The 18,117-nt window shown below is 47.7% G+C and overlaps 1 protein-coding gene across 3 annotated transcripts in view; it reads left to right on the forward strand.

Annotated features, from left to right (window-relative positions):
• Positions 1-202: 202 nt before the first annotated feature.
• The window catches only part of CAPNS1 (calpain small subunit 1), a 186,504-nt gene continuing 168,589 nt past the window's right edge, over positions 203-18,117 (forward strand). For 2 of the 3 annotated variants that reach the window (XR_015750395.1, XR_015750396.1), the window contains exons 1-11: positions 203-296; positions 3,790-3,990; positions 7,929-7,962; positions 8,623-8,712; positions 9,602-9,659; positions 10,378-10,442; positions 11,394-11,462; positions 11,594-11,672; positions 12,652-12,768; positions 14,202-14,260; positions 15,090-15,191. Coding sequence is in view for 1 of the 3 variants with exons in the window: in XM_087970296.1 (XP_087826422.1) it covers positions 3,830-3,990; positions 7,929-7,962; positions 8,623-8,712; positions 9,602-9,659; positions 10,378-10,442; positions 11,394-11,462; positions 11,594-11,672; positions 12,652-12,768; positions 14,202-14,260; positions 15,090-15,116 (759 nt within the window). In the remaining 2 variants the exon portion in view is untranslated. Of the gene's footprint in view, positions 297-3,789; positions 3,991-7,928; positions 7,963-8,622; positions 8,713-9,601; positions 9,660-10,377; positions 10,443-11,393; positions 11,463-11,593; positions 11,673-12,651; positions 12,769-14,201; positions 14,261-15,089; positions 16,339-18,117 lie in introns of those variants that run through there. The other variant, XM_087970296.1, reaches the window with a different exon arrangement.

Raw genomic sequence — 18,117 nt, forward strand, 5'->3', positions numbered from 1 at the left:
GCTGGTCCTACTCTGGTTCCACCGCGCCGCTTTGCAGTCCGTTTCGGGCCGAGTCTGGGTCGGCCACGGCCCCCCCCCCCCCGCAATGATGTCCGGGACAGTCGGGGAGGAAGCCGCGGAGAGCCTCCGGAGGGCGCCCGCTTGCAAAAGCAGGCTGGCTTGCAGGCCAGGAGGCGCTAGGACCCCGCGGGCTCCCCCGGCTGATCCGCTGCAGTGAGTCGTCCGGGCGTGGTAGATCCCGCCGGAGATCCACCGCCCGCCGGACAACTTGCCCCGAGGAGCCTTTGGCGGCCAAGGTAAGCCGGCGGGGGGCCGGGGAGGCTTCTCGGGAGTTGGGGGCTCGCGGGTCTTTTCCCCCCTCTGCGCTGGATCCCGCTGGATTCCTGGGATCCGCTCGCCGGACCGCGGGAGGAGATCGGCTTCCTGCTCTGGCCGACTCCGGCCTGGCCTTCTGGGACCAGTTCCAGAGCGCTCCGCTCCCCGGGATCAATCGTGGATCGCTTCTCCTGCGCCCTAAGCGGAGGGGATCTCCCCTAGATCCCTCCTGGTTAGGGTCCTCTGGCTCTTTGGATCTCCTGGAGCCTCTTCCGCTCTGCTCCCGATCGCTCGCCTCGCCTTATTTGGGGGCGCAGAGGGAGCCGGGTGCCTCGCACGCAGCTGTTGGACTTCGGGTCCCATCAGGCCCAGCCAGGGGGACCTGAAGAGTACCAGGCTGGGAACCCCCGTTTCAGGTGTCTCCTTCTTCTCTTCCCCTTAACTTGGACTCCTTCACTTCTTTGGACTCCCCACTCCCATCAGCCACAGCCAGGAGTGATGGATGTCGTAGTCCAACCTCTTCCAAGGATCCACCACGGTCCTTGCTTAGATCTACACTGGGTTCCCCCCTAACAATCCTTCATTTGTTTGGACTTCCCCACTCCCATCAGCCACAGCCAGCGGGCAGGAGTGATGGGAGTTGTAGTTCAACTTCTTCCAAGGAGCCACTATAGTCCTAGCTTAGATCTACACTAGGACCAGTGAAATGGAGAGAAGATGGCCATGGCAAATGACAGCCGGCCCCCATAGAGGCCAAAGTGGGTGACCCCCAATTGGGCTCCCTGCAGGGACTCCAAGACCCATGAGCGCAAACCGTTGCACCCCTGGTGGAGTTGGTGCCTTGCCGTTCTGCGAGAGGATTGCTTGCTTGGGCTTCCTTCCCAGTCTGCATCTCCCTTGCCAAGTTTCAAAGCGGGGGACTTCAACTCCCAGAATTCCCCGGGCCATCAAGGGGACTTCTGGGAATTGCAAGTCTCCCTGGGGAATTCTGGGAGTTGAAGTCCACAACTCAGAAAAGTCGCCGCACGCTGCATTCTTTGGTGCGTAACGAAGGCTTGGTTTGAAATGGTGTCGAACTACACAATCTTTTTCGTGTCTTAACAGGTTGGTAACCGACCTAGTGTGAAATTCTCTTTATTTCCGTGTTTCTCAACCTTGGAAACTTTAAGACGGGTGGACTTCAACTCCCAGAATTTTATTTTTATTTTATTTATTTTTATTACATCTTAAAGCCACCAAGGTTGACAGACACTGGTTTATTGGATGTCGCTTCTCCGGTGATCCTAGTGACTGAGTTTGCATGGCCCATTAAACAACTCTCAAGTTAAACCAGTTCTCCTTTTTTTCTGTATATTGTGCAAACCGGATGGTGCAGGTACTCCACGCTTGGATGCAAACCGAGGGCGCTGTGTGGATTGAGTAAACTATAAGTAAACCCTGGCTTGCAAGTCCAGTTATATGACAGCTTTATTTGTTTAGTACCTGAAGGGGGTATGGTTCTTTTGTATAGTGATTTTTTCCCTGCCACACCCATCTGATGGGTGGGGGGGATCCAGGAAGGGCTGGGAGGGGAAACTGAGTCTTGGGGGAGGGGGAGCCCTCATTTCTTGGCAGAGAGCCTGGTGAGTGGAGTCCAGCCTTCTCAAGGGGAGGGAACTGCCTGGGGAATATATCTGAAGGGCTGAGCTGGAAGGGATCCAAGAGACCTTATAGTCTGACCCCTTACTCAGTCCAGGAATCCATACTACATCATTTGGAGGTGGTAGATTTGGACAAAATCTTTCTCTCTGCTAGTAGATTGTTGTTGATGGCTTTATTTAAAAAATAAATTCTGCTTTGATTTCAGTCCACTTGATGGTGACCAGTTGGTTCTCTGCCCCATATGGGTAGTCCTTGACTTACGACCGCAATTACGGTTGTAATTTGACTCTAGATGAAATGAATTGTCCAAGGAATGAACGAACGAACGAACGAATGAATAGTGCTGGCTGTTAAGCGATTTGTCACATGACCCTGGGCAATTTTGCCACCTTATTTTGCAGCGGTCGTAAAGTGAACCTCCCGGTCATTAAGCAAACGGCTTGTTCACGGGAGGGGGTGTTTTTCCTGCAAACGGGAAGTAAAGGCGGGTCCTCATTCAAAACATCGTAAATCATATGACTGCAGGATGTAAAATGGTCTAGGGTTTCCTGCCTAAGCAGGGGGTTGGACTAGAAGACCTCCAAGGTCCCTTCCAACTCTGCTACTCTATTCTATTCTAATATAAAACGTGGGCCCGAAATGCTGGTCACAGGTCCGTCGGGTGGGATAGGCAGCTGTGAGAACTTCAAATCTGGGGTGGGCGTGGGGGGGTTAGTCGTAACTTTGAACGGTCGCTATGCCACCGGTCGTAAGTCCAGGACCACCAGTGATTGACATGGGAAGCCAGTCCTTTTTTTCTCCTAAATGCGGGAGGTTTAATTGTTAGCTAGCTAGTGTATCCAAGAATGAAAAGTGTATCCAAGAATTAAAAGTGAGATTTTGCCTCTGATGCATGAAGGGAAGGAGGCGGATTCATTGTGGCAAGGGAGGAATTTCCGTGTAGCTTTTACACATTAAAGCAGGGTCTCAGTTTTGGCAACTTTGAGACATTTTGACAACTTGGAGGAATTATTATTTTCCCCCCGTTTAACTCTTTGGACGAAAGAGCCTTTCGGGAGTTGTGGCCACTTCCTCCAAGAGGCACTGACTCATTTTTTTTCATCAGAAACAAGAAGAATCTTTCGTCATGAATCATCAAAATGTTAAAGATCTGACATATTTTAAAAGCTTTCCTCTTTTTCGCAGGGGACTCTGCACAGCCATTGACTCTCCTGCTCCTTTCTTTCTGGAGCTTTTCTTTCTTGGATAAATATTATTCATTTCTCTGTAAAATTTATGAGCTGACGGTCTTGCCACGCAGTAGTAACTCTTTTGTTGCCCTCTGTTTCCACAGGAGACGACAGTCTGCTCTAAAAACACCATGTTTTCTATTTCTTTTTTAAAAAATGGTTTTGCTTTGCGTATTGTTTTCTCTCTGTTTTTCTTTCCTTCAACTTGCAAATAAGTAACTATACAGAATTAAAATACACAGTAGTTAGGCAAAAACTCCAGGTGTACTGCACCATATTAAAACTATGATAATTTACCATATCTTCTCTCTCTCTCTCTCTCTCTTTCTCTCTCTCCCTCCTCTCTTTCTCTCCTCTCTCTCTTTCTCTCTCTCTCTTTCTCTCTGTATCTGTCTCTCTCTCTCTCCCTTCCCTCTCTCCCTCCTCTCTCTTCTCTCTCTCTCTTTATCTCTCTCTCTCTTTTTCTCTCTCTCTCTCTTTCTCTCTCTCTCTCCCTTTTCTCATCTCTCCTCTCTCTCTCTCTCTCCTCCCTCCTCTCTGTTTTCTTTTTCTCTCTCTTTCTCTTTCCTCTCTCTTTTTCTCTCTCCCCCCTCTCTCTCAACAGGTCCCCTGCATTAAATCCTATTTCTTAGCCCTTCCTGAAAATGTTCCTTGTCAAAAACTTCCTCGGAGGCGGCGGCGGCGGAGGTGGCGGAAATATCAATATTGGAAATGTCATCGGAGGATTTTTAGGTGGGGGAGGGGGTGGGGGCGGCCAAGGAGGAGGAGCCATGAAAATTCTGGGCGGAGTCATCAGTGCCATCAGGTGAGTATGCTGTCTTTCTAAATTATTTTACTTTATTTTATTTATTATTTATTTTGGTTTTTTGGAGATTACCCATCTCACTCACAGAGAGACTCTGGGAGATGTACAATAAAAGGGGAAATATTTAGCATTATATTATTGCACTTGTATTTTATATTAGAACGATAAGGATTTGTTATTTTCCTGGTTGCGTTTGGTGAGTCTGAAGTACTTTCCACGCCTCCAAGAAGGGAAGTTTCCTAAATCATAGTTGGCACTTTCTTTTCGGTGATATGCTACATAAAGGTGTTGCAAACATGGGGGCTTAAGCTTAAAAATAAACACAGAACCTTATGGTCTAGCAACTTGCATTATGAGATGTTGCATTTCGGGTTCTTTGTGCCAATATGAGCATCTTTAATTCTTCCCTTTATGCGCCCAGCTCTGTGTATCTCAACATGCGGAGAAAGCTGAAATTGGGAAGGTTGCATCCCAGCCAGATTCACACGCAGCCTGATTTCTGTACCAGAAGTGGAGGCTTACCTGTATTCGACCCGCACCTTAATTTAATCTTTTATGGAAAGGTGTAAGGGGAAAATAATGGGGACCCCCTCTTCTAGCACAGTAAAGTTTGGGGAGCGGCTGAGTGCAGGTATGCTCACAATCAGGTTTTTCCCCTGACAAAGGAAAGTAACTTAGGAGTCACCAGATCTCCAGTTCTGTTCTCTGCTTTTGGAATTAGCCGTGGCTTAAGAGGGGGGTGAAGGACCAGGATGATGGGTTGGAGTTTGGGTTTGCAGACCCCTTGCCCACCACATTTTATTTTTTATTTATTTATTTGATTTGTCAATTGTTTACAAGATAATAAGTATAAGTGTATACATAGTTGTGAATACATGAAATGGGTACATATAAGAAAAATAAAAGAAAAATAAAAGAAACAATAGGACAGGGACGGTAGGCACGTTGGTGCGCTTATGCATGCCCCCTACAGGCCTCTTAGGAAAGGGGTGAGGTCAATAGTAGACAGTCTAAGGTTAAAGTTTTTGGGGTTTGGGGAAGGAACCACAGAGTCAGGTAGAGGATTCCAGACATTGACCACTCTGTTGCTGAAGTCGTATTTCCTGCCATCAAGTTTGGTGCGATTAACCTTGAGTTTGTATCTATTGTTTGCTCTTGTGTTGTTATGGTTGAAGCTGAAGTATTCATTGACAGGTCACTTTGCAAACTCCCTGCCCTCCCCTCCACCCGTCACCTTGCAGACCCCTTGCCCAACACTTGCCAACTTGCAAACCCCTTGCACACACACCTTAAATCGCCTTGCATCCCCCTTGCCCTAAATCACACTCCCCGCTTATTTCACCCTCTCCACTTTTGACTTCAGTGCCTCTCAGGAAACAGGGCTGGGAAACGAAGCTGAGTAAATTATGCAAAGGTGCTTCCTTTTTTTTTTTTTTTTTGCATCTGGGTCTATTGCCATGGGACGACACCCAGGGTGATCCCAGTTACGAGAAACTTCTGCTGGGTTTTTGTTTACGGCCAAACCGGTTTTTTTAGCCTTGCAACAAAAACAAGGCAGCTGCCATCCAATAACCAAGAACGCTGAGTTGAAATTCAGGTCAGCATTTCCGGATGGCTGAAATCCCCAGTTGCACAAAAGGTGGTGGTGGGAGATAACGGATTGGCATTAAAAGAAGCAATCTGGGGGGGGTGCTGGGATTTCCTTCTGTTCTTGGTGCTTGAACAGAGGGGAAGGCAGGGAATTTCAGGCAGAAGAAAATGCTGGTTTGCAGGACCCCCCTGTTTCCTGAACGCCTGTTCCCACGTGATAATTTCCTGCAAAAAACTGCTACAACAGGAAGTGGTCTGGGATTGTCTCTGATTGCTCGATCAGTTACCGTAGAGCAGTATTTCCTCTGTCATTTTAAGATGGATGGACTTCAACTCCCAGAATTCCTTAGCTGGTGAAGTCCACCCAGCTTAAAGTGGCGGAGACTGAGAAGCGCTGAATTAGAGAAAGTTGCTTTTCTTCTTTCAGTTTTCTAAGTACATTTCTGTACGGTTCTATTTCACCCTCAGTTATTGAAAAGAGCAGCAGGGCTGGTTGGAAGATGGGTTTTGGGGAGCAAAGTCTCTTTCCGAGCGCCCGACAGTTGCACCCTCCCAGGGTTTTCCATGCAATATTTATTTATGTATTTGATTTTAATCCCTCCTTTATTATTTATAAGTAACTCAGGGTGGTGAATATACATGACACTCCTTCCTCCTGCTGTTCTTCCCATGGGGTGGGCTGAGAGAAGAGGGACTGGCCCAAAGCCTCCCAGCTGGCTTTCATGCCTAAGGCAGAACTAGGACTCACTGTCGCCTGGTGATTGGTCCAAAGTCACCCAATCAGCTTTCATGGCTGAGGTGGAACTAGAACTAATAATCTTCTGGTGATTGGCCCAAAGCCACCCAATCAGCATTCATGGTTGAGGTGGAACTAGAACTCACTGTCACCTGGTGATTGGCCCAAAGCCACCCAATCAGCATTCATGGTTGAGGTGGAACTAGAACTCACAGTCTCCTGGTGATTGGCCCAAAGCCACCCAATCACAGCGTTCATGATTAAGGCAGAACTAGGACTCACTGTCGCCTAGTGATTGGCCCAAAGCCACCCAATCAGCGTTCATGATTAAGGCAGAACTAGGACTCACTGTCACCTGGTGATTGGTCCAATATCACCCAATCAGCGTTCATGGTTGAGGTGGAACTAGAACTCACTGTCACCTGGTGATTGGTCCAAAGTCACCCAATCAGCGTTCATGGTTGAGGTGGAACTAGAACTCACTGTCACCTGGTGATTGGCCCAAAGCCACCCAATCAGCGTTCATGATTAAGGCAGAACTAGGACTCACTGTCGCCTGGTGATTGGCCCAAAGCCACCCAATCAGCTTTCATGGCTGAGGTGGAACTAGAACTAATCATCTTCTGGTGATTGGCCCAAAGCCACCCAATCAGCTTTCATGGCTGAGGTGGAACTAGAACTAATAATCTTCTGGTGATTGGCCCAAAGCCACCCAATCAGCTTTCATGGCTGAGGTGGAACTAGAACTAATAATCTTCTGGTGATTGGCCCAAAGCCACCCAATCAGCGTTCATGGCTGAGGTGGAACTAGAACTCACAGTCTTCTGGTGATTGGCCCAAAGTCATCCAGGCAGGCTTTCATGCAGGTGGGACTAGAACTCCCAGCACCTAGCCTGATGCCTTCCCCACTGGATCAAACTTTTCCAGGAACAGGGCTGGGATTTCATATTCCATCCTGCCTCCTGGCACCTGGTCTTGCCCAGCTTTTTCTCTTCTGCTGCAGCCTTTTCATTAACCGTGGTTAAGTTACCAGCTTAGGCCATGTCTGGGGAGCCCGTCTGTGGTTTTAACTCCAGCAGATCGTCCGCCTGCCAGCAGACAGGCAACCAAGAGGGAGAAACAGACCAGGCTTGTGTGTTGCCGTGTTCTCACGCCTTCCTTTGCCTGCCCCCCTGAGTCAACTCCAAGAATTTTCCTACTGCCTTTTAGGCAGATCGTCCGTCTGCATCCCTCCTCAAATTGAGCGGAGAGCATCCTGTACGGAGGTGCTGACTTATTCCTTTGGTTACTGGCCACTTCTTTTACACTAGGGCTCTGCTCAGGTTTTTAAAAGTAACGTTGGGGTGTGTGTGTGCTTGTATAATCGTGTGTTTTCCCATCACGCGGACACACCTGTTACCACAGAGTGAAGCGTCTCGTCCCGGATTTGGACTCTCTGGGAAGAATAATATAAATAAATAATACCCTGAACAGCTTTGTTTGAGGGAAGGGAGGTTGTGGCCGTTCTGCGTAGCCTGTTTGTGTACAAATGTGTGCCGGGAGTGTAAAGCTTCCATGAGGGGAGAGTTCTCTGAAATTCTGTTTTTATCTTTCATGCCTTCCTGCCTGCCAGTGACGCAGCAGCCCAGTATAACCCAGAGCCTCCGGTAAGCCCCTTCAGCTCTTCTTGTCTGGTTGAAGGGATCTGTTTTTATTTGACTTGGCTCCTTCCTTCCTTCCTTCCTTCCTTCCTTCCTTCCTTCCTTCCTTCCTTCCTTCCTTCCTTCCTTCCTTCCTTCCTTCCTTCCTTCCTTCCTTCCTTCATTGATGATATTTGTTTGCTTTTTGCAAACAAAAACCAGGAAGCAAAATTTCCAACTTGTTACAGGAAGTCTCTCCCTTCCCTTCCCTTCCCTTCCCTTCCTTTCCTTTCCTTTTCTCTTCTCCTCCTTCCCTTCCCCTTCCCCAACCCCTCCCAGTGAACCCAATAAATGAGGGAAGTCCCTTCTATGCAGCTGCAGACTCTACTGCCTCTTATCTTATCACCCCAGCAAGTAACATCCAGTTGAACAATCAGAGAAAAAAAAATATATTTTTATTCAGCAAGGTGTCAAGGAAGAAGGCTCCCTTCCCAGCCAAGACTGACAGGGCAAGCTACTATATTTAAAGCACCGGGCAACCTTCACTCCCCCAGGCACGGATGTCATTGGCAATGAGAGGTCGACAGGAAAACAGCCGAGCTCAGAGCCTGACCCATTGCAGCTTATCTGGGGTTTCCTGCCCTCCTCTTTTAACGGGGGTCTCTCCCCTCCTTTCTTCTTCCCCAGCCCCCTCGTAGCCATTTTTCCAACATCGAAGCCAACGAGAGCGAGGAAGTCCGGCAGTTCCGAAGACTCTTCACCCAACTGGCCGGGGAAGTGAGTATAAGGGGGGGAGGGGGGGGCTTAGCGATGGAAATTGGGGGCTCCATTGTGGCTCATAAGTGAAGGACTATTTGGAAAGTACAGCAAAAGTCACAATTCAAAAGCTTGCCTAAAAAAGCTATTCTTGGAAATTTCCTAAAAAAGTAAAGAAAGTGGGATTTATTAAAATTTAAGGTTTTTTTTCTTCCTTCTTTGGATCTACCTGCTTTGAAATCATAGTGTCAGGTTTCCAAGTGATGAAATCCATTTTTTAAAAAAAGAGCAAAGTCTGTCTTCCATAATGATTTTTTTTTTTATTTAGGTAAAAGCATCAAATCGGCAAAGTCTGTTGTAATTCTGGATCTGACACAACCCAGAATTACACCATGTAATATTGGAAGTTAGAAACAGCCCCCAAAAGTCACATTCCCCAATAGAAGTAAATCAACGTTAGTCTGGTGTCGTCAATCTCCACCTCCAGGCCTCAGCAGGGTCAGCTTTCGTTCCCACGGGAAGAAGAACCACCTAGCCTAAACAACTTTCTCTATCCACTCCTCCCACCTTAGGAATGTGGCAAGCCCGAAACCCTTCTTCCTCCACCCCATAACCAGCAAAGAGAAAGAAAGAAAAGGAATATATAATAAGGCTAAATAAAATGGCTACACATATGTCAATTTCGGGCTTGACACATAGTAGATCTCAGACCGATGTCCTTTTGTTAGGTCGCTCAACCCATAACTCGGATCCTTGGCTTTTTTTTTTTTAAAAAAAGCCCCTTGTCCTCCTGATCAGGGCATGCTGTGGAAAAGGTCAAAAAAGGCAAGATGGTGGTCACGATCCCCTATTCCGACCCCTCCTTTTCAGAAGATCCTGCTCCTTCTAAGCCAGCCTTCTCGTTTTGCAGGACATGGAAGTCAGCGCCACGGAGCTGATGAACATCATGAACAAAGTAGTGACGAGACGTAAGTAGAAAACTCCTTTTCAGGGGATCCCCAGAGACTCAAGAGCTTTTTGGGGGGGGTGTCTTGCCACCTCCCTCCCAAGTTTTACATCAGGAGTTTCAGTTCCGAGAATGAAAGCAGTTTCATTACCAAACTAGGTAACATCATCAGCGTTGCAAGAAAACCATCAAGCTCAGAGAGCACCAGTCACCGTCCTCCTCTTTTCTGCAAACTTCACTCCCCGTAACACTGATGGTGAACTAGTTGGGTGATGAAACGTCTGCAAGGAAGTAACCAAGCTCAGAGAGCACCAAGGACCCCGCAGCTGTCCTCCTCCTCTCCCTACTAGCATTGATAATGTTACCTAGTTGGGTCATGAAATAGTTTCTGCAAAGAAACTGCCAAGCTCAGAGAGTGCCAAGGACCCCACAGTCCTCCTCCCCCTCCCTGCAAAACCCCTCCCTTCTAGCACTGATGATGTTACCTAGCTGGGTGATGAAACGTCTGCATGAAAACTTCCAAGCTCAGAGACCACCAAGGACCCCACAGTTCAACCCTGAGCTACAAATACCCTCTTCTGCGGCAGCCCCCACCCCATCTACAGCTGCAAGGACCAGGGAAAATAAAATACTCAAGCCCCCCAAGAAGGCAAATCATGGTTGCTCCCCTAATTCCAGCCGATTCTTCTTCCCCCAGAGAGAAAGCTCACAAGTCCCAGCCAATTTTCTCTCTTTTTCAGATCCGGATTTGAAGACTGATGGGTTTGGGATTGACACCTGTCGTTCCATGGTGGCCGTGATGGACGTAACCTTTTGCGGTTGGCCCGGTGCTGGGGGAGGGGGCTTCTTAGAGGGGCTGGACCAGTGGGTTGGGGAGACCCCTGTCTCTCTCCTTCCCTTTTTTTTACTTCCTTCTCTTCCTCTTTTCCCTTGTTGTTTTCCTGCCAAAAAAAAACAACATGCAATTGGGATTGTTACTTTTTACTGTTTTTTTTTTATATAAGATGTTTAATCTCCATAAACCACCTGGAATCACTGAGGGTGAGCTTTGTGGCCCTATAAATTCTTACATAAATAAAAAATAAATAAATAAAATCTAAGGTAGGAGGAACCCTCTGAAGGGTGGAATGTGGCCAAGCTGATGGGAGACCACCGTCGACTTCGGAAGGTGGTTGATACTCAAAATCTGGTTCACTTCTGGAGCCCAGGGGCCCACCTTCTCCTACCCCCCCAAAAGCCTTCCCTCTTCCCCTCGATTTTCTGGAGGTCTGGCTCTCTGTGGGCCTGACTCAGCCTTCCCCGGTCTGGCGCACCCATTCAGGGTGAGATGTTTTTTTTGACCCCACCTTTATTATTTTTATAAATAACTCGAGGCGGTGAACATATCTAATACTCCTTCCTCCTCCTGTTTGCTCCATAACAACAACCCTGTGAGGTGGACTGGGCTGAGAGGGAGGGATAGGCCCAAAGCCACCTAGCTGGCTTTCAGGCCTGAAGTAACACTAGAACTCCCCGTCTCCTGGTGATTGGCCCAAAGTCACCCAGTTGGCTTTCATGCCTCAGGTGGGACTAGAAGTCGCCATCTCCTGGTTTCTAGCCTGACTGCCTGATCCCAGTTTACAACTCTTTATCGTTCCCAGCCAGTGTGGCTGTGATATGGGGCAGAATCCCTGTATCTGGAAAACATTTTCCTGGTCCAGAAAATCCTCCCAGGGCTTCTCCATCCTTCTGTTTTCCTTGACGATGCTCCCTGCAGAGCGACACCACGGGCAAGTTGGGCTTTGAGGAATTCAAGTATCTCTGGAACAACGTCAAGAAATGGCAGGTAGCGAATTTGCTTTCCTTTCTTGGGGGACGGTCAGGCTCCGGCCCTCGGGTCTCGCTGGCCCAAGGACCCTTCTCGCCTCCTGGCCAGGAGCTGACCTGCGTCTCATCATCTTCCCTTCTCGCCCTCAGTGCATCTACAAGCAATACGATGCGGACCGATCCGGCACCATTGGCAGCAGTGAACTACCAGGAGCCTTTGAGGCCGCAGGTGAGCAGCACGACCAGAATCAGGTGCCAATTCTTCCACCTGAAGGTGCCAGAAAACCAAGGTCCCATTCCAGTTCTTAAAATGGATAGGATAGGATAGGATATGGAGAAAATAGAATAGAATAGAATGGAATGGAATGGAATGGAATGGAATGGAATAGAATAAAGTAGAACAGAATAGAATAGAAAAGCAATAATAGAATGGAATATAATAGAGTAGAATAAGAATAAAACAAGAATGGAATGGAATGGAATAGAATAGAGTGGAATAGAATAGAATAGAATAAATAGAATAGAATAGAATATGGAAAAGGAATAGAATAGAATATAGAATAGAATAGAATAGAATAGAATTAGAGTGGAGTGGAGTGGAATGGAATGGAATAGAATAGAATAGAATAGAATAGAATAGAATAGAATATGGAAAAGGAATAGAATAGAATATAGAATAGAATAGAATAGAATAGAATAGAATAGAATAGAATAGAAGTATAGAGTACAGAGCAGGGGTCCCCAAACTTGGCAACTTTAAGACTTGTGGAATTCAACTCCCAGAATTCAGCACCTGCTGGCTGAGGAGTTCTGAGAGTTGAAGTCTACAAGTCTTAAAGTTGCCAAGTTTGGAGAGTATAGTGTATAGAATAGAATATAGAATAAAATGGAATAGAAAAAAATATGGAATGGAATGGAATGGAATATAGAGTATAGAATAGAATACAGCATAGAATAGAATAATAATAGAATAGAATATAGAATAGAATAGATTGTGGTCATAAGTCATCCCTGGAGGCTTTCAAGAAGAGGTTGGACTGCCATCTGTCAGAAATGGTGTGAGGTCTCCCGCTTGGGCAGGGGGTTGGACTAGATGTCCTCCGAGGTCCCTTCCAACTCTGTTAATCTGTTCCAAGTCAAGGGTTATCTATAAATAAATCCCAGCTTCTTATGCTTCCTTCTCTCCACCTACCCCCATTGTTCTCCAGGCTTTCATCTCAACCAACAGCTCTACGCCATGATTGTGCGCAGGTACTCAGACGAGAACGGGAACATGGATTTTGACAACTTCATCAGCTGCCTGGTGCGCCTGGATGCCATGTTCCGTAAGTGACTGGGGCAGCGGTGCCCATTGGTGCCCTGGCTGCGTCCCTTCTTCTCTTCCTCCGTGGGGCCAAAGGGGACCCTAGCTCAGATGCCACCAGGGCAGCTTCTCCCCCAACTGGGGTCTCGGCATCCTGCCCCACGGCTGGCCAGCCTCACCCAAGACTTCCCCAGCCAGGGGGGGCCACTTAGAACAACCGTGTTCCAATATTGGAGGGGCTGCCCCAAAGAAGAGGGGTGGGTGGGGGTCAAGCTATTCTCCAAAGACCCCCGAAGTCAGGACAAGAAACAAGGGATGGAAAACTCATCAAGGAGAGAAGCAACCAGGAACTAAGGAGGAATTTCTTTAATTGTGAGAATAATTAACCAGTGGCATGGCTTGTCTTCAGAAGTTGGAAGGGACCTTGGAGGTCATCTAATCCAACCCCGTGCTGAATCATTGGTGCTCCATCCTTGGAGGTTTTTAAGAAGAGATTGGATGACCGTTTTGTCTGAAATGATGTAGGGTCTCCTCCTTGAGCACGGGGCTGGATTAGATGACCTCCAGGGTCCCTTCCAACTCTGTTATTCCGTGTTCTAAGTTTTAAGAATCCAACCTCGTGAGTCAAAGCCTTGACACGGTTAGCTCCTAAACTCTGTGCTGTAACCCGACCCGAAGGACTTGAGGGCGGCATGATAGCAGTATCCCAGTATTTGGGGGGCTGCCCCAAAGAAAACGGGGGTCAACTTATTCTCCAAAGACCCCCAAAGGCAGGACAAGAAGCAATGGGTGGAAATTCGCCAAGGAGAGAATTTCCTGACAGCGAGAACAATTAACCAGCGGAACCACTTGCCACCAGAAGTCGTGGGTCTCTCCCATCACTGGAGGCTTTTAAGAAGAGACTAGACAGCCACTTATCTGAGATGGTTTAGGTTTTCCTGCTTGAGCAAGGGGTTGGACTAGAAGACCTCCAAAGTCCCTTCCAGCTCTATTCTATTCTCAAGTTTTGGGGCTCAAGGTGTTAAAAAGAAAATCCAACGCTGTTATTCTGGCCAGTATCTTAGTTCTGCTCTGCTTTCAGCAGCCTGAATCTCCAACCAGGGTGGGCTTTGGTGGTGGGCAGGGGATTATGGAAGTTAGCGTGCCACACCGCTGAAGGCGGGGAAGAGGATGTGCCTCTCTTCGGCTGCTCTGCCTGATTCCTCCCTGGGTGTGCTGGGCGCAAGCAGCCAGAGCCACGCATAAATAGCGCATGCCAGCAACTTTGTTGTTCTCTGCCTCTATGACAAGGACTCCTCTGCTTCCCCTGGGAACGACCAGATGGATCTTCTGGGAGTGGTCCTGTTCAGGCCTCTTGCGGCCACGCAAGGACTCGAGACTAAGCCCGCTCTTGACTCCCCCTCCCCCTTCCAGCCTAGCTGGCAAATTTCCCAACCCCCGCCTTTCTCCTTTTAGGGGCCTTCAAGTCGTTGGATCGAGATGGCAGCGGGCAAATCCGTGTGACTCTGAAGGAGGTGAGAAAGGGCCTGGGTGTGCGTTGCGTGAGAGTTTTCGGCACGTGCCGAACTGTGCCAGGAGAAGTCAGGGGCAGTTCTGAAGGAAAGGGCCCCAGGAAGTGGGATTGTGCCCTCCCCACCCCAGCGCTGGTGTCTCTTTCTTTGCATGATTTAAACCAGGGGTGTCCTTCCTTCCTTCCTTCCTTCCTTCCTTCCTTCCTTCCTTCCTTCCTTCCTTCCTTCCTTCCTTCCTTCCTTCCTTCCTTCCTTCCTTCCTTCCTTCCTTCCTTCCTCCTTTTCTTTCTTTTTTCCTTTCTCCTTTCTTTCCGCTGCCTTCCTTCTTTCCTCTCCCACTTCATTTCCTTCCTTTCTTTTTCCTTCTTTCTCCTTTTCTTTTTCTTTTTTCCCTTTCTGCTGCTTTCCTTCGTTCCTCTCCCACTTCCTTCCTTTTTCTTCTTCTCTTTCTTTCTTTCTTTCTTTCTTTCTTTCTTTCTTTCTTTCTTTCTTTCTTTCTTTCTTTCTGTCTTTCTGTCTTTCTGTCTTTCTGTCTTTCTGTCTTTCTTTCTTGTTCTCCCAGAGTCATCTTGTAGGGGAGACGGGTGGCACAGAAATTTAATAAGTAAATAAAATAAAAGATAATGTTTTTTATGCCATCAGCACATGTTGGCTGAGGAATTCTGGGAGTTGAAGCCCACAAGTCTTAAAAGTTGTCCTGTTTGGCAATCCCTGTAAGAGAGGGATGAAAAGAGGAAGGAAAGGACAGGGAGGAGCAAAACACAAGGACTAGAAACTTGGAGAGGATCTGGAAAGTGAAAAGTCTCTCTTTGTCATCGTTTTTTTTGTACAGTGGCTGCAGCTCACCATGTACTCCTAAGAGCCGCCGGCTGTCCGTGAGACCTCGCCACTTCCTTCTACAATCCCCAATTCTGTCCTGGAGGGATGCTGTAGAGTTTGGCGTTACCTATTGGCAGACCCGTCTTAAGGAGACCCTATTCTGCGGTTCTGCTTCCTTTCCTGAACGCCAAACGAAGAAACTTCCCATTTTTACTCTTGTTTTGCATTGCAATTTTTAATCCCCCCCCCCCTGTAAAAGCAACTGGCTGGGTTTTTATTTTTGATGTTTCTGCATTGACTCTTCACTTGCTATCCCTGCAGCCTTTTCAAAGCACCAGGAGGGGGTGGGGGGTGGGGTCTCTTGAAAGAGAAAGCTCCCCCTTTCCCCTCCCAACTGGGTTGGAATTCGAGTGTTGCCATGCAGATTTGATAGAGCCCCCCTTTTTGGGGGTGTTTTGTTTTTTTGTAAGTTTCATTTTGTAAGCTCTGTATGGAGGGGATCGGTATACAGAGCACCCAGTTCCCTGTAAAACCACATCCCTTGGATATAGGGGAGGGGGGACAGTCTGTAAGGGATTTTGCAAATGGGGCCCCAAGTAATCTCTTTATGGACACTGTGAGCTGCTGACCAATCCTCTGGACTTACAGCCGCCTTCATAATTCACATTTTCCCAACCAGGAGCCAGGAAGAGGATGAGGTGAGCTCAATGGCCCTTGCCTACCTCTTCTCACTCCTCCTCCCCAAAATAAACTCTTTCCCCTTTTCAAAATCCCCAAACACACTCCGCCTGGATATGACTTCAAAAAGCAATAACTTAGCAGCTTAGGGAACCAATGCTGAAGGCTGAGCTACTTAAATAATACGGATATATGACAGCTTCTCCTTTTTATTTTTCCCCCCCCTCAGGCTGCCAATAGAGGCCTGGCCCAGGATCTTCAAAGTTGGCTTTGGAATTCTATTTTTTTTTTTTAAAAAAGCATCTTTAATGCACAGTATGTGGCTGCACCATGCAAATTTCTCAGCAATGCACTTTTGTCATGTGCCAATTCTATGCATGAATTTTGAAGGTCTGTGAAACAGGGCTGACCAACCTTGGCACCTTTAAGACCTGTGGATTGCAAAGCTGGCTGGGGAATTCTGGGAGTTGAAGTCCACAGGTCTTAAAGGTGACAAGGTCGGGCACGCCTGGTCTAAAGTATTTGAAAGAAAGCTCCAAATTTTATGGGAAGTATTTCTAGAAATTAAATTTCCTTTAAAAATGTGTTTGGGGGTGTGTGTGTGAACCTTGTCAGATTATGAAATGTTGGATATTGTGGGTTTATACATTCTGGTTTCTTCCCTTTTTTGGGAAGGGCTGAGAAGGGACCCAGAATAACATTAGAGGCCCTTTGAGGCTTCTAAAAAGCTGTAAATCTCCCCCCCCCCCCCATTTTTTTCTTTCTGGATTCAGCTTCTGAAAATCCCATCCTTGGCTAGAAATTGTCATGAATGATGTTTTGTTTCCTCTGCCTAAAATTAGGAAATGTGAGGGGGGCTTTTGTGTGTGGGTGGGTGGGTGGGGGGAACTTTTGCAAATAGTTCTTTTGGAAATATCCCCCAATTCTGGCAAAAGGTTTTGCTGGCTCAGAGAGAGAGAATTTGCTCAGGTGGGGAAAAAATTGTGATGAATAATTTGCAATCTCTAAATGGGTTGATGTTCTCTTTTTTGAACTGCTGGCAGATCTTTTTCGGTCGCCCCCCACCCACACTTCCACAGGCCCCCAAGGTTAGAGGCTGCCTCCAACTGTATGCTCAGTTTTCTAATAGCTCATTAGCAACAGGAATAAAATGTTGCAGAATAATAAGAATCCGCCTGCCGCTGTTGTATTGTTTGCTCAGCGCCTTCTCCAGCAGAGGGAAGATTTCCCTTCTGTTTTCGTGTCTCTGCGATGCTGGTCTGTCTCGACGTTACTCAGCCATCGATGCTTAAAACTGAATTTCATGGTCCAACTGGAGAATTTTGAGGGTGTTAGAAGGGAGGGAGAGGATTGTGGGGTCCTTGGTGCCCTCTGAGCTGGGTTGTTTCCTTGCAGACATTTTATGACCCAACTAGGGAACTTTATCAATACTACAGGTGGGATTTGGGAGAGGAGGAGGAGGAGGAAGAGGAAGACAAGGGGGTCTTGGGTGCTCTTTGAGCTTTGGTGGTTTTCTTGCAGATGTTTCATGACCCAACTAGGTGACATCATCAGTATTAGGAGGGAGTGGAGTAGGCAGGAGAAAAATTATGGGGTTGTTGGTGCCGTCTGAGCTGGGTGGTTTTCTTGCAGACGTTTCATCACACCACTAGGTAACATCATCAGGGCTAGAAGGGAGAGGGGTAGGTGGAGAGGAGGAGGATTGTGGGGTCCTTGGAGCTCTCTGGCACTTTCTTTGTAGACGTTTCATGACCCAACTAGGTAATGCTGTCAATGCTAGAAGGATGATAACTGTGGGGTCCCTGGTGCTTTCTGAGCTGGGTGGTTTCCTTGCAGACGTTTCACGACCCAACTAGGTTACATCAGGGCTAAGAAAAAGCATCGAACCGACTGAAGAAGCGACCTTATTGGTAAGCAAGAAAGCCACCAAACAGAGAGAGAGGACCAAGGCCCCACGTTTGGAGGGCGGCCTTAATCTTGTTTTTTTTGGAGCAGAAGGCAGGGCCTGTTGTCTGGCAGGCCTCAAGCCCCAGTTTCGGTCTGCAGACAGACGGGGTTGTAAAGGAGGGGCCACGGCCCATTTGTGATATTTTGGGCACATCGCGGCTCTTTGATGGATGGGCTGCTGCCTCTGCCAATGAGTCAGGCGGGCCGAAGGCTGGACCAGCTTTGAGTCAGGAGAAGGTGGCCGTGACTCTCCTTGACTGGGGGGAAACGGAAGGGGTTGAAAATGACCGGCGTGTGAAAGGGACTGGGAGGGGGCCTGGAGGTCTTAAGCTCTGAAATGATATTGATCTGTCTTATCTATCTTATATCTCTATATATCTCTGTCTCTATCCTTCTATCTCATTTACCTACCTACC

This window comes from Notechis scutatus, chromosome 8, assembly GCF_049901735.1.
Source record: "Notechis scutatus isolate UNSWTSFEM ecotype Mainland chromosome 8, rNotScu1.2, whole genome shotgun sequence".
Taxonomy (NCBI): Eukaryota; Metazoa; Chordata; class Lepidosauria; order Squamata; family Elapidae; genus Notechis; species Notechis scutatus.